This window comes from Macrobrachium rosenbergii, chromosome 10, assembly GCF_040412425.1.
Source record: "Macrobrachium rosenbergii isolate ZJJX-2024 chromosome 10, ASM4041242v1, whole genome shotgun sequence".
Classification (NCBI taxonomy): Eukaryota; Metazoa; Arthropoda; class Malacostraca; order Decapoda; family Palaemonidae; genus Macrobrachium; species Macrobrachium rosenbergii.
The window spans coordinates 4,976,627-4,993,426 of record NC_089750.1 but is presented as its reverse complement, the minus strand read 5'-3'; the positions used below and the strand labels follow the sequence as shown (position 1 = coordinate 4,993,426).

General features: G+C 36.5%; 1 protein-coding gene across 6 annotated transcripts in view; it reads left to right on the top strand.

Annotated features, from left to right (window-relative positions):
• The window catches only part of LOC136842440 (STING ER exit protein), a 98,968-nt gene extending 88,381 nt beyond the window's left edge, over nt 1–10,587 (top strand). For all 6 annotated transcript variants that reach the window (XM_067109784.1, XM_067109783.1, XM_067109782.1 and 3 more), the window contains 4 exons: nt 779–964; nt 2,647–2,864; nt 5,518–5,673; nt 10,058–10,587. In XM_067109784.1, the coding sequence (XP_066965885.1) occupies nt 844–964; nt 2,647–2,864; nt 5,518–5,673; nt 10,058–10,207 (645 nt within the window). In that variant the 5' untranslated portion in view covers nt 779–843 and the 3' untranslated portion in view covers nt 10,208–10,587. The remainder of the gene's footprint in view (nt 1–778; nt 965–2,646; nt 2,865–5,517; nt 5,674–10,057) is intronic.
• The last annotated feature ends 6,213 nt before the right edge of the window (nt 10,588–16,800 follow it).

Sequence of the window (16,800 nt, the reverse complement as noted above, 5' to 3'; positions counted from 1 at the left end):
CTGGCATGGTTAAAGATGGCTCCCTCTTGGTCATGGCAGGAAATCCTCTTGGAGAAACGCATGGTGGTCATACCAATGTAAAAACCGAGGCATCCTCGGACGGGGCATGAGTACTGGTATACCACGTTGGTTGTTTTCAAGAGGTCCTGCTGAGGGGGGACTGGGTTGTTACACATCACCAGGCTGCTCATCTTTTTGCTCTTGTAATAAATGACTAGATGAATATTCTTATTGGGGTCAACGGGGAAGATATTATCCTCGATGATATTCTTGAGGGCACGTTCTTTATATTTATAATGAAATTGTCCTTTATAGAAGAGCTCTATGTGTTCAGGGTCATTAGGGTGAGGTTCCTGCCGGTACCATTTGTTGATGTTCGCGTTGATAGGCTCTTCTAGATTCAAGTTTGGGTGTCCATCCTTTTTAATAAGACTTGCTTAAGAGAGTCTATTCCCTTCGTATACTCTTACAAAGCCTCATACTTTTTGTCCCTTCTAAATTGAAGATAACTTGTCTTATTGGTCTGGCAAATCTGCCAGGTTACCAAAATAGTCTAGAACAAGATTTAGAATGACTGCTGTAGACTATTCAGTTTTTATTTAGATCATCAGTAATGGCCTACTGATCCTGCAAGCTAAAGTGATGGCATTTATAAGGAAGTGGTTTGTGTTTTTTATGAATAGTTGCATGTGAAAATATTAACATGCTAAAATTTAGAGCCATGGTGAGGTAGTGCTTTTCTGTAACATACGAGTAACACATCGGTTTTATCTTGCAGGATACTTTTTACCTGGTTCTTCCGGCCCCGTATTCTTCCACGCTGCAACTTCCAGACCTGACAGAATGCCTAAGGTAGTCTCGGGTAGTGTTGTGGTCTCTGATGCTAAGGATCAGCAAGAATACAGTGAAGATAAACCATTAATTGTTTATTATTGTCTCTGTGGACAGATGGCAGTAATCATAGGTTAGTTATCTTTACAGGTTTTTGTGTATATTTTTAGAATTTTGCCACATAGAATCAATACCCACTGTAACACTGAAGTAAGACAAATGAACTGTAGTTATTTGTGGGAATTTGGTTTAGGTAAGTAGCTATATTGCACAGCTTCTTGATACTTTGTGGTTTATTTTTAATTACTGCATAATTTGTATATAATTACCTTAATCATATGTACTATACATGTAGTTATGCTCATTTTATTAATTGTATGAAAAATTATTATAGTCAGTGTTATATGAAACATGTTTACTTTTTATGTTGGGCAATTCAGAGAAGGCACTGTCGTTATAAGATTTGTTGTGTCAAGTACAGAAGGTTATTTTAAAGTCGATTATTTTATGTGGGAAGTATTTTATTTTCTGTGCAGTTATGATGGCTTTGGTTCTGTCAAAAGAAACGGTTGCATAAGTGGAGTGGGTATGTTAGGGTTGCAGGACAGATTACAGTGGGTTTAGGAGTTTGTTTGTCTATGCTATGAACTTTTGATAATCCTAGTTACAGGTTTTTGAAGTTGGGATGTTGGATTGCTGAGGACATGAAATTGAATGATGATATAATTAAAGTTTGCAGTGAACTGTATTGAACAGGGATGTATGAAGGATGTAGCCATTAGGTAGCATCTGCAAATTAAATGATACTAGGCACTAGCATGGCTTAACTTTAGCAATGGAGATAGAACAAACATCCGTTGCCAGTGAATTGGCCTTTGCCATTCTAGTGCTTCCTTTGTGGAGCAGTCATTAACTTATTCAAATTTTATTGCTTAGTCCTCTGGATGTTAAACCAGTCATCTTGAAGACCCAGCAGGTAATATTGAGAGGACTTTTAAACTCTTTCCTTCTGAGCTTCCTACTATCCCACTTCAACGTAGTGGTGCTGGTAATCTAGAAAAGTTAAAATTCAGAGCAAATATCAGTTAAATGTGTTAAAATTTTGAGCAAATGTCAGTTAAATGTGTCTGTTATATATGTTCAGAAATTAACATCAAGGTCTGTGAAGAATGTGGTGCTAGTAGGAGCAGTCATTTGGATGCATTCCCTTATACTTTGGAAGAAGGAAAGGGTCTATCATTCTCAAAATTTGTGTCCTGGATATGCTTTACTGAGGCTTAATAGGATGTATTGAGATGCTGGTGGTACATCTGTACATATATGGTTGTCAAACTTGGGGCTAGAAACTCTTTGGTACATTTATGTTGACATAGCATATCGTATGAATGCCAGTAATTGGTGAAAGATAATTTAAACAAACCACAATGTCAAAACTCAACCTGTTCAAGAATTGATCTTTATTAGTGCTATAAGATCAACACCAGCACTGATGATATAACTAATGAACCAGGAGTATTACTGTTCATGTCAGTGTTCAGAGTGCTTTTTTCAATTCTTATTTTTCTTGCATTAAAAACTGTCCCTCAGTATCTGCAGTCCAAAAACTGAAGCAGGTTGGAATGAATATAAAGATGGCAGGGGATGCATTCCAACATGTTGAGTATAAAATCAGTAAACTGCCCAATCATAATTGTCAGTCACTGGTTTCTTTTTCGTGTATGCTGCTTTCAAGGGTCAAAGGGCTGTTTTGTTTGTAAATTGAATGAGCTGATACTTAGTAGTGTCGGATGATAGAATACCCATTCTTCATTTCAGATTGCACCATGGAGAAACTACCTCTGCGCAGACGTGATGGTGCCCGAGTGATAGATGGATCCCGTCATGCTCACAGACTAGTCTGTGATCCTGATGAAACTGTGTTCATTCGTAGACCAGAGGGAATTGAAAAGCAGCACAGAAAAAAGTGCAAAAAATGTGGGCTCCTCCTCTTTTATCAACACAACCCAGTTTCTAACGTTGTTTTTGTTGTTAAAGTAAGTTACTAAGAATTATATATATTTTATAACATTTGTGTTTCTTAACATTAGCTCTTTTATTAGTAGAATTTTAAAAGTTAAAAAGAAATGTGGCATTTGTCATGATTATAGTGTTAGGGTTGCAAGAGATAGACATTTCATTTATGCATGTAATTAATTGTTGAGGACTATAATTGTTGCCCAACTCAAAACTCATTTTGTATGTAACCTCATGGCTTCCTGACTGTTTTTTGAGTAACACCTGTTATGTACAGTGAAGATTCATTTTAGGCTGAACTAAAGACTCTCTAGAATCCCTTTGGCTCGCAAGCCTTTTTAAACGCTTTTATTTAGCTTGCGTTTTTGTCTGTTTGTTTGTTTGTTTGTCTGGGTCAAATCTTGTAACTCAATTTTCAACCTGTTCCCTTCGTCCAATGAACTTGAAATTTTGCATGGTTACTGAACGCCGGTGACAAAACGTCCTTACACAATCAGTAGGTCAGCAGTGACCTGTAGTGTAATGACCCTACAGTGACCTCTCCTAGTATGTCAGGGTTGTACGAAGTGAATAACTACAGATTTTTCAAACCTTCTTTGGCCGGACAGGATATTATAGAATACAATTTTCAATTTCATTAGCTACAATTATAAATCGGTTACAATTTATGTCAAGACTGAAAAGTATAAAATAAAAATAAATTTGTTTTAAAGCATGCTTTTATTAAAATAAACTAAGTAAACAATCATTTCTTGAGACACCTGGATTTTCTTACAATTAATCATGACTATGAAAGTAAAAGTGTGGCCACAAAACACTTATTTTTATAGTCATTGTAAGAAAATCCTGGTGTCTCAAAAAAATCATTTTTATTTTGTAGTCCATTTTAATAAAAGCATGCTTTAAAAATATATATTTTTTTACTTCCTGTGTTCTCTTTGCTTCCTTTGCTTTTTCTCTCTCCTGCTTTCACTCTTCAATGAAGAACAATACTTTTCAGGTGTGCCCTATGAGAATATGAATTTGACTCCCTGGTTTGCTAGAAAATTAATTATGGGTAATTTTTCAAGTTTTTATGTCTTTTGAAACACAGTTTTGGGATTTAAGTGGGAACATATGTTGAACTTTCATATGAAATAATTAAATTTTTTATACAGATGATAATAACTGTCATCTTCTTTCTCTGCATCTTTTCCGACTTCTATGCGGGGTTGATGTTTCTGACAGTTTTCCTCCATTTTGTCCCTCAGATCTTTAACTACATCCATCCACCTTCGCTTCAGTCATCCTCTCGCTCTCAACAAGGCACCTCCATCTACATCGCTCTCCTCCCTACATATGTCTCATCCCTTCTCACTACATGGCCATACCACTGCAGTCTTCTTTCCTGGGTCTTCTTTGATAGTTCTACGACTTTAGTAGTTCCTCGTATTCTTTCTTTGTTGATTCTGTCCACTTTTGGTACTCCACACATCCACCTGAGCATTTTCATCTCTGCCGCATTCAATTTCTTTTCTAGTGCTCTCTTTACTGGCCGTGTTTCTGCCCCAAACAATAAAGCTGGTGTCACTACTGTCTTATACACTCTTCCTTTAACCTTTTGTGTTGACTGCAGTCACACAAGACACCTGACATCTTTCTTCAATTTTTCCATCCAGCCTGCACTCTGTGTTGTTTCTACATGCAAATTTCCCAACCTTGTCCCTTCAATACTAATCTCTTGTTTCTACATCCAAATTTCCCAAACTTGTCCCTTCAATACTAATCTCGGAGTCTTGATCTTCATTAAAACTTAGGTATTCAGTCTTTCTTTCTACTGATCTTTAATCCTGTGTCTTCCAGTACCTTCCTCCATTGCTCTAGTTTTGACTCTACTCCCCTTCTGTTTGTGCTGCATAACACGATGTCATCTCGAACATGCACCAAGGGGATTGATCTCTTATTCCTTGAGAGAGCACATCCATAATCAGGTCAAAAAGATATGGACTTAAGCAGATCCCTGATGTAAACCAGCTCTTACTGGTATCCATTCAGTTAACCCAACACTGCTTGTAACCTGGCTTTTACTCAGATACTTCTCAAGTGTTCCCTTTACTCACATATACCTCCAAACCTCTTGGCATGGGACTCTTATCATATGCCTGTTCCAGATCCATGAATAGTGTGCAGTCTTCTCTGCTTTTCCCGGTGTTTTTCCATTATCTGTTGGAGGGCAAACACTGCATCTGTTGTTCCTCTTCCTGGCATGAAACCAAACTGTTCTTCACCTACAGATTTCTTCCCTGATTCTTTGATCCACTATTCTTTCCCATGTTTTCATGGTGTGAGGTATTAGCTTTATTCCTCTGTAGTTTGCACAATCCTGGATGTCACCCTTCTCTTTATAGATAGGCACAATAAAACTTTCTCTCCATTCTTTTGGTATCTTTTCCTTGTACTGTATATTTTCTTTGCTAGGTCCCACAGCAAGTCTATTCCTCCTTCTCCCAGGTTCTTCCACACTTCTGCAGGAATTCCATCTGGTCCTATTGCTTTACCATTTTTCATCTTCTTTAGTGCCTTCTTTACTTGCTTCCAGCTAATAGTCTGTGTCACATCAAGGTTCCGGAATCCATCTTCAAAGAATTGTAGATAGTGAGATATTTGCAATTGTTTTTTCCTCTCTATCTTCAGGGTAGCGTATTCTTAAGCGGTGGCAAATCAGTGGCACAGCAAGTAGATGAGAAGCCCAAAGAAAGAGTCATGATTACCCGTCACACAAAGAATATGGGCAAATTTTCGTCTGTTACCGTTTCAACAATTGATGAAGAGGAAGATGAGATTGAGGCTGTAAGTATAAAGTTGCATATACAGTACTGTACAAGTGTTGGTAACCAGAATATAATCAGTATGATTTGAATAAAGTAGAGTAGAGTCTTGCAATAACAGATCCTGTGTTGCTGGAGTTCAGTAGATGGCAGATAGTGTCTGCTGACAGGCCAACTAGGCTATGGCAGCCTACTCCCCCAAAAAATGGTACGCTGTTCTTAAATCGACCTGGATGAAGTGACCAGGCATTGGTGCTATTTAGCTAGCAGCTCTTGAATGTAGTAAGGATGAGAGTGGGTGATATTTTCCTTTTTGTAAACAAGATTGTATACAACGTTTATTCATCATATCTAGTGTCACTAGAAGCCTACCTGTAGTTAGGCCTAAAAACTTGTTTAACAGACATTTCAGAACACCAGAGTGTGTCATTAACAAGGATCTGTTCATTGTTTTGTTGTCCTTGGCTTCTACAATATATACAGTGAACCCCCCGTATTCGCGGGGGATGCGTCCCACACCCCCCCGCGAATGCTTAAAACCCCTCTAAAAACACTTAGAACTGCCCATTTTGATAGCTTAAACCAAGAAAAACCCTGTAAAAATGCATATACCTGAGTATTTTAATAGTTTTATCACAAAAAGTGCATTTATTCATGAAAATTATATGAAAATACAGTAATTAGTGAATATTTCTCAGTGAAAAATATTGAATGGGCGAATTTTCCGCAAATGATGGCTAGATATGTTCCAAAGAGAAATGAATCACGCGTGAGTCCGCGAACCATGAGAACGCGAATACGGGGGGTTTACTGTAATTATTTATAAATAATAAGAGCTTGAACTCTCAGAGTTGTTCAAGACATCATCACCACCATCACCATTTAACTTTTAAATAAGTTTTCCCATGTGCCAGATTAGATTTGAAATATTTTTACTGTATAAGATATGAAAAGGGTAAAATGATGTGGGAATGTGTTGTATTACTTTGGTCATATATATTGAATATATATATACCATAATTTAGTGATATACCATAACTTTTAATAAACTATATCATCACCGCTTATAATAATTATATTGTACCTGCTAATTGGGCAAGTTTCTGATGGATTAGCTGCAGAACACTTAAAGTTTGGGATTAAACATGGATTTTGAACTTCACTTCCTCCAAGGTTGTAATTGATGATGTTTTTGAAGATATTAAAGGTACTTTTGCAGCTTCTAAGCAGCCTCATATACATTGCTTTGTGACTATGACTTCTTTCTCATTGTCTTTGGGTTTCTTCTTCCCGAGCTCACCAAATTCTTCAGCTTTTCCCTGCCTCTATTTTTACCTCTTCTGTCAAAGATGCTGTTGGTAAGTCCTGCGAGAATCTAGAAAGGTGACTCATTGGTCTCATTAAACTGACAGTAATTATATTATCTGAAAAAGGCTCTACCTGTACTAAAATGTAAGGTGTCGTGTATTTATAGCAATGATAAAATCAATGCAACCTGTTTTAGGTTATTTGTCCTTCCTGCACTAGAATACTGTTCTTTGGTGTGGATGGATGGATGTATGATATTTAGGGCAAAAGCCCAGGCACTGGGGCCAAGAAGGCCATTCAGTGCCGTAATGAATGAAAAAGTAAATTACATTAAGGTAAATGAATTTATGAATTAGTAAATGAATTTATGAATTAGTGAAGTGATGTGACCAGTAAATAAAGATATGAAGTTTATTGAATGATGTGATATATACATAGTAATAAATTTAATTTCATTAAAATTCTGTGTGATGTAATAAATATACGTTAGGAAAAAAATTAAATATCGTTAAAAATTTTTTATACACTTTAAAAAAGAGATGACAGCAGAATTATCTGCTTCATCTCCCAAAATATCAGACAGGGATTTACCCTGGAAATATTTTTCTCTTTGGTTAAAATATCTTGGGCAGACCACCAGAATGTGCTCCACTGCTAGTGCTTCCTTTTAAAATAAACTGATGGGTTAAACGAGTGTGCCCAATCCTTAATCTGGTTAAAACAACCTCTGTTTGTCTGTCAAGCTGGAATGACGAAGACCATGGCAGTATATTATCTCTATTATTTCTGTATTTTTATTATTGGCAGGAAGAGGAGAAGTCCACATTTCTTGCCATTTGCTTAAAACATAAGATCTAATAGGACCTTATAGGTCTGTATAAGGCACTTTTCTGAAAGAGGTTTCTGATAAAATACTAGCAGCTTTCTCTTCCCTGTCTGCCATCTCATTTCCGCAAATCCCCACATGAGAAGAGACCCAACAGAAAGAGACTTGATTTATGCTGACAATAGATACGAAAAAGCCACTCTTGAACTTTTTGAATTAATGGATGAAAGCTATTAAATTTTTTAATAGCTTCTAAAGTGCATTTAGAATCTGAGTATATGACAAAATTAATGTCACTACAGTACTTTGAAACTAAATCTAGGGCAGAAGCTACGGCTGTTAATTCGTCAGTAAATATTGATGCAGTCAGGTAATTTAGCTGTGTACGCTGTATCACCAAGGATAACAGTGTAACCAACACCACTATCTGACCTTGATCCATCTGTATAGATCTTTGTATAATTAGCATGGGTAACGTCGTGCACAAAGAATTTTCCCCTAATCTCTTCTTCAGTGCAGTCCTTTTTGTTAAACAGTTTCTTACATACTAATGCTTCTGGAATAAGCCATGGAGGATTTACAGGATATTCTACTTCGAGGACTTTCTGGAATGTTCTGCGGTGTGGATGTCTACTTCTTCCAGAGATTTATTTCTCTTAGATATAGAGTGGTTTGTAGGGATAGGTTTCTTTTTCCTAACACTGGCAATTATGACTTGGACCATCGACGGATGGTCTCTTATTTGTCAGTTTTTCATAAGTGGTATTTTAAAGAGATCTTTCACATTCACAATTAATCCCTGACTTCCTTTTCCTGCTGAGAGTGACCAGATTTTCTGAACACCAGAACCAATATTCGGTAAATGTGTCTCATTGTCGAACTTCTCAGTTCCAGACTCTTTTATTCCTCTCACCTTTGGACTTTGGAATAGTCTCCTGAGACTGTCGTGCAATTAGGGCCTCAAAATTTTAGGCAAAGATGCGATACATAACTATAAAACAGTCCACCTTATATTTTAATAATATATATTTTTATCTATTATCTTGTAACTGATTAATTTATATATTTTAATTTCCTAATAGCTGATCTCTTCTTTCTGTATTTTCTATCATTTTTTGTAACTTCTTTCAGTTGAACACCATATTCTTTGGAAATCAATGGCCCCTGTAGGCTTGTTCCATATTATAGGGGTTTATCTTCTGAATAATAATAATATTAGTGTCCTAGTAAAAAACAAATATCTCAACAACAGAAAATCATGCAAACATTTTCTGTGGCTGTAGACCTAAATGATGTGTAAAGGAACACCCAAATCAAAATGTTTTTATGAATAGGGGAAGATCCCAGAACATAGCTGTTGCTTCATTGTCACTAAAGTTTTTTTTTTTTCCCTAGCTTTGTGTCATAACAGTTGGAGAAAGCATAGATTTTTTCCTTAGATGACTACTGTACATGGGCTTTATAGAGAAGTTGAATTTTTTCTCTGAAGTTTAAATTGTTCACAAAGTTCCTTCACAAAGTCATTACCCTTGCATAGGAATTTAGTTTTACCTTATACCATACTGGTATCTTTAAATGAATGGTTAAAGATTGAGTTGGGACTGGGACACAAAGTGTGTCATCAGAACGTCTATTTACAATAAAATCTTCATCCTGCTGTAGGGGGCTACATCTTACAGTTTACCTTGCATGGCACTATGAGGGTGGTATGAAAGTGTATGAAAGTGTTGCATCTCATTGGCTTCAGCTCTATTGCTTTCTGCCTTTTACTTTTCATCTGCCTTTTACTTTTCATCCACCTTTTGTCTTCCTGCTAGGGTGTCCATTTTATATGCGCGGAATCTAGGAGTTAGTCATCAGTTCTTAGTTTCTACTGTTTTCCATGAAAGATGATTATAATTACTTCATGGAAAATCAACAGTAATGGGATGTTTGATGTGCCTGAAGAATAATGGCAGGAGAAAACAGTGTTTTATTTTTATTAAGAATAATGGTAGGAAAAACCAGTATTTTATTATTGGTTCACTTTATATATCAACTTCCTTGCAGATGTTGGACTGTTTCATACATTGCACATTTTGCAGACTCTGCTTGATTTTAATGTGAAGTTTGCCATGCAAGGTTCAGCTACCAAACTGCTAAAGGGAAATCAGATATTAACCAGACATTAATGATGGTGATGATGTTGATGTTTTTGTACAACAATGATCAGTAAATTATTGCACTTAGGTTATTTTGAAAATTTTGTCTTAATTAAGCTGTTGTATTTCAGAGGGAAGTTGCTGATTCCTATGCCAACAATGCAAGGATTATTGAGAAACAACTTGAGCGCAAAGGTATGAACAAGAGAAAAAGCACCATTTCAAATGAGGAAGGAGTGCCGACTACAAAGCAAGTTCGCGGAACCCTCATCAACCAATAGAGAATCTTTTAGCTCACAAATTTATATTTTTGTAAGTTTTGTATTGTAAATATGAAATTGTAGTTCCATGCACCATTGTTGAGATTTACAAAATGTAGACATTTTCAGGGTGATATTGCACTGTAATTAGAGAAAAATCCTTTGTTATTGGCTGTTACATTTATATATTTAAGAGGTTGAATTATAATCATATGGAATGTGTTAACAATATTTGGTAGTCGTAAGAATCTAAGGAAATGTAAGCATTGTTGCCTTAGATACCATATAGAGAATATACAAAGTATTTTAGCATCATAGCCATATAGGTGCACTACCCCTATATCCTCTACTATTTGGAAGTTTTATTATTTCTTACTATTAAAGATTAATGGCTGTATCAACATGGTTGAATTTATATTTCACCTTCTGTGTTTACCTTATTCATTTTTAATTCAAGAGTTGAGATAGATTTATGTCGTCAGGACATTTGCGAAGGATATGGACTACCAACAAAGAGTAAGTGGAGCATGGTTTATGAAAGGAGCCTTGTGAATGGCATTAATATTTCATCCTTACGCAGAAGGAAACTATCTTATAGCATATGGAATACAGTGGATTATTGTAGACTAAGGGGATATTCAAGTGGCATTGCCAAACAGAAAAGTTGTCTTTCATGTCATCTTGATTCTTGTTTTAGATAGCAAGGTGCTGTCTTGCCTCAGCTGCCTGATTGATGTAAACGTTGTGCTGTTGCAGTCTTGATGACTGTTGGAGGGGGGAGTGAGGATGTCACTGGTGTTCTGGGGTTTGCCTTCCATATTGGGTGTCAAGGGTTTTCATTCTGGGTGCATGTGATGGGTGTCAAGTGTCGTGTCAGTAGCTTAATAGCTAGAGTGAAGCAGCGTTTGGCCAAAATATTACCATGGGTATCTAATGCAGTGGTTCCTAATGGGAACCTCTTATGTGGCACAGTGTCTGCTGGGAGTGATGCATTGTTGATAGCTCATTGGAGTTGGTAGACTATGCTTATTTTCTGTATAGTGTCATGGACAGGTGGGCTAGGGGTTTATTTTTCAATAGGAGACTGTGTTTTTATTTTTATAATAAATGATGAGCTTGATGGTTTTGTGCAATTCAGAAGGGATGACATTGGAGGTGATGCTCTTTCTCTTAGTACTTGGAGCACATGCTCTCTATAAAGTGTTTTTATTTGTAATGTAGTATCCTGTTAGGGAAAGGGGAGAGCCTGACTATGATGCATTGAGGGCCTTCCGATTTATTTATCAATTTCATGATAGGGGTAGCTGTTATTAACTAGATTTTTGACAGGTGTTGTGCCAGGAGGGACAACTATAATCAGCCTCAATGTAGGCATTGTGCTTGTACCTGCCAGGGCATTGGCTCCATCCATTGAGACAAGATACCCAGGTCATACCCTCACTGGGGTATGAGGATGTCAAGGAAAGGAAGTTTCCTTTCTGCAGTATAGCAGAGATGATGCAATCCTCGGATGCTCGATGGAGAATCGTTAGTTCCTCCAAAATATATGTTAATTCTCATTGGTCATATAGTGTTATGTAACTTTAAAAGGGCCATAAATAAAAGTAAACATCCAGTTATTCATTCAGAAATTCTTTTGAAGTAGTAATCTGTTTGAGATTTTTAATAATAGAGAAAGGCTAGGTAACAAAAAAGGGACTATTTTATTTGTATTTATAGCTATAAATTGTATGATTAATGTTTATGAACAATTGATCCATAAAACCAAATAACTTGCTAAATTATACTTATGCGTTAGCACATGGATAAAACAAGTTTGCCCCGTAGAGGGGTAGTACCATCAGTACACCTCTCACAATGCACTGTAGGCATTATTTAAAGGTCTTTTCAGTGTTCCTTTGACCCTTAGCTGCAACTCTTTCATTCCTTTTACTGTACATCAGTTCATATTCTCTGCCTTTTTGCTATCCACCCTTTCCTAACAATTGCTTCATAATGCAACTGCAAGGTTTTCTTCTCTTTACACTTTTCAAACCTTTCCACTCTCAATTTCCATTTCAACGCTGAATGACATCATAGGTCCCAGTGCTTGGCCTTTGGCCTAAATTCTATATTCCATGAATCTATATTCCCAAACAAGTTTATAATCTGTAACCACATGCCATGATCAGTGCTTGGTAAGACTCCCACAACTAACAGGCCTTACCCAATGCACTGTTCACTTACTCTTGGTTTTGTAGTAAAAGGTTCTAGTCCCACTTCTATTATGCAGTCCAACCACTCTTAGTGCAGTTGTGGAGTTTTCTTTGAATTTCACTTTTAGATCCTTGGACCTCGTCTCATTTACTTTCTGGATCTTTATCTTGCTGTGCAACCCCTCCAACTCCCTTTTTAAACTGGCTTAAGTGTGGAATCACTGAAAGCACTTCTACACTACCTTTGGTAATGTGAAGTCTGTAATTGAGCTTCACTCGTTTTGTTTTTTCTTGCCTGATCTAGATAAAGGCATTTGATTGCCTCTCATTTTAAAAATATTAGCTCTTTAATGTAAGGACTTTGTGTTATGCCATTGCATGCTATCACAAATATTCCTGCATAACAGGCAGTCATCAATGTATTTAACTTTATCGGTCTTTATTGGTTTAGTGTGCATGTCTAGGCCATTTAAGGTACAGTACTGAACTGGAGATTAACAGGAAATAAAGTATCGAAGAAATTTCTAGAATTTTCTTGAGGTTAATTCTTTCCTCTAAGTTGCTAACTCAGTATTTAGATTGTTTCAGGATAGTGCTCTGGCATAAGGGGTACCAGCTCAAGCTTTTAGTCATGAAAGAGCGGAATTGATGAAGAACTGTCTCCTTTAGAAATATCAGTTAGTTATATCTACTGTAATTGCAGAGTACAGTTTCATCATTTCTGTACTTACGAAATAGTTTTGCTATGCTGTCATGTCCTGTAACTTTGGTATTTTTTTTTTGCTAAATGACTCAGTTATTTTTTTGTTGAAATTGTTATTCTTACATCAAAGATAAATCATCCGTAATATATGTTGTCCTGCTTAATTTTAATGATTACCTTTTGCTTGGTATAGATTTTCTGAAATTTAGATAAGTAATATTTTTGGTAAAGCATTGTATTCCTTCTCATAAAAACATATACAGTATTAAATGCATTAATCCATGGCCTGGTCTCAAGTTCTGCTCTTTGTAAGCTGTATTTAAAAGGGTGTTCATTGACTTTTCATGTGCATCTGTTATCTGTTCACAGCAAACTTTAACATAACGGACTTCTGTACTTATCAGCTACATTATTAAAATTATTTTTTTGCATGGAAACCATTTCAGATGTGAAACAGTTTTAAGCAGCTCTCATAAACTGAATGTTAAGTGTAAAGTGCAGATTGCTTTAGACTATGAAATGTTTGTTATTGCTGTAAGATATCTAGAAAATATTAAGTGCAGACTATGAGACAGGGTCTGGGATACTTAACAGGCTTTGTACTCAACAGAAAGCCAGACCCCCAAAGTGTATGTTAAGTTGTGGTGCTTCTGTGATAAATTATTTACACTGTTGTGCTTCTTTTATCCAGCTTAACTAATTTTCCTTGAGTTCTTGAGTCATAATTTGCTTTGCTCTTATATTATCTTGCATCTTTATGTCATTCTATAAATGCATCCCTTGGAACGACTGCAGTTTTTAATTAGGTCACTGTTTCTTTCTTCAGTTTTTGTGCTCTACTTCCCTCCTTTGAGTGTAAACATGCGTCCCTGTTTTTCTACATCTTTTGGCTCTAATGTTAATGGAAAGGATCTTAGTTGTTCTGGCAAGGTCTGCATGACAAGAAGTGTTAGAAATGTACATAAATTTTAGGTAAGTTTTTGAATGACAGTTTTATATTTTTACATATGACTGACTTTTTTTATGTAATGGAAGGGATAGGGTTGGAAAGAAATTTTTTGGTTAGATTTTGTTATGACTGTACCTGTACCGTACTAATTTTTTTTGTCTGGGTTGTTTTTAATTTTCAGACTTGATGAAAGTCATAGGTTATTGAAAACCAAACAGTGGACCACTAAAGTTTTTATATTTTTATTTTTACTTTGGCAAAAATAGCAATTTGTGTTGAGTGCTGTTAGATATTGTCATTAGTACTGAAGGTCCATTATTGACGTCCCTGTACTTTAGTTGCATAATTTGTTTTCAAATACAGTGTGTTCATTCAAGGGTGTCATGTTGAACCAAAGTGGCATTTGTTGTTCATTTTTTCCAAAGTAAGAAAATAGGAATACATATGTACAGGTACATTTTGAAATTTTTGAATAAATGTTCTTGTGAATGACTGAACAATACTAGTTAGATTTTACCGAGATATTTATATTAAATATATAATTTGTATAATTATTCTGTTGACGGCAACTTACCGGTTATCAGTTAAGCTGAAAAAACTCTAATAAAGTTTAAAGCGAAGTGATGGATGGGAACGAAACGCAGGCAAATACAACTGCAAATTAAGACAGTACCAACATACCGTTCGCTGTATGTCTTATTTTTGTAAGAGTTCATTGATGTGTAAGAGTTAATTCGATTTTCCTTCGTCGGTGGTTTAGATAGTTTTTTTGTGGTCCCTTCAAGCGGACTTAGTGGTGGGCTTTTAAGTACTGCTATTCTGCATCAAAATGACTTTTTGAGATATATATGTTACAGCCAACACGCGTAATGACTGAAATTTCAGTCATCACGCGTAATGCACTTAGGGACATTTGATCCCCCCAGGAGCTAGTACTAAACACAGCGAAATACATTTGACCCCCCAGGGACTAGTACTAAACCCGGCGAAACAGTGTAGGTGACTCACTGTTTCGCCGTGTTTAGTACTAGCTCCTGGGGGGATCAAATGTCCCCTAAGTGCATTACGCGTGATGACTGAAATTTCAGTCATTACGCGTAATGACTGATTACGCATGTTGACTGTAACATATATATGAAGCAACTTCCAAACCTTGGAGTTTGGTAGAAGTTCCCCAAGAAAGGAGAGATTGAAGAGAATTCATGTCTTGTCTATCTTTTGAAGAAAAAGTTGTCGTAAGAACTTTCTTGCTGTTGGTAATTTTGGCAGTATGCTACTCAGATTTTGTGCTGAATTTAAGGTCTTTTTGTTTAGATGATTCTGCCCATCTGTATGTTAGTCATTTACAGTGCAGGAGGGCCTGAACATTTTGCAAAGCAACTTTGTGGCTGAAAGAATGCATGCTAGAATAAAAATTGAAGTTTGCATCCTTGGGAACAGAGTGAAGTGTGTGTCACGGTACAAAAGTAAAATTTTTGAAGTAAAAATATTAAAAGGTTTATAAGAACGTACATTTTGCATCAGTATCAAATGGGCCAGTTTTTTACCTGGATTTTACACCAGTTCCCATTAGCATTCTAGACAGGGGGGGCTTTCAGTGCAGCTGTTCAGTTAGTTGTTTACAAAACTTGAGAAGTATATGAAGTATTTCTTAAGCGCTGGGACCTGCGAGGTCATTCAGTGCTGAAACAGAAATTGCGAGTAAAAAATTCTAAAGGTGTAACAGGAGGAAAACCTCAAAGCAGTTGCACTTCGAAACAGTTGTGAGGGGAGAGTGGAAAGTAAGATGGAAGAAAGAGAATATGAACGGAGGTACAGTATACAGGGACTGAAAGGGCATAGGTACCGAAGGGACGCTACGAAGACCCTATAGTAATGCCTACAGTGCACCGCATGAGGTGCACTGACGGCACTAACCTCCTACGGAGGTAACTAATGCACTGGTCAGGAAGATAACCGAAAATTAAGCTTTCGAGCAGACGCTGCATAGATGTACGCGCGCAGTATTCAAAAGGGTATTATTACAGTTTCGGTCCAATTCGGATATGTATTATTCTTTTACTCATCATTCATTTTTGAGATGATTCATACGAAAAACTTACTCGAATCTTGCTCAAATTAATGGTCACGGAGATATTTGCCGATGAATATTGTTTCTTATTATTGTTATCCCATCAAAGTACGAGTTACAAGGTAAAACAGTACCCCTCCTCCATAGCTAACACGGCAAAATTGTAACCAGTCAACACCCCTAGGTTACGTGGGTTTATTTTTTTAGGTAAAATTACAGTTTCGGTGTTGACTGGTTACAATTTTGCCGTGATAGCTATGGAAGAGCCGGGGCGGGAGAAGGGGGGGGGGCGTGGGGTCCGGTTATTGTCTTAACTTGTAACTCGTACTTTGATGGGATAACAATAAGGAACAATATTCATCGGCAAATATCTCCGTAACCATTAATTTGCGCAAGATTCGAGAAGTTTTTTCATATGAATCATCTAAAAAATGAACGATAACAAGAAAAATACATATCCGAATTTGACCGAAACTGTAATAATACCTTCAAAAGATTATTATTACGAACAATAAAGTTTGTTGAATAGCTTGGAGGTCCAATAAAATTCCCCATTCTGATTTTCCCTCACGGAAAAACTAATATTTTTTGTACATCATGCAAAGTAACCTTTCATATCCACAGTTCTACTGAATATAGGGTGCAGTTCGTAATTTCAAATTCGGCAGTTATCGAGAAAGTTATTGGAGTTTGTCT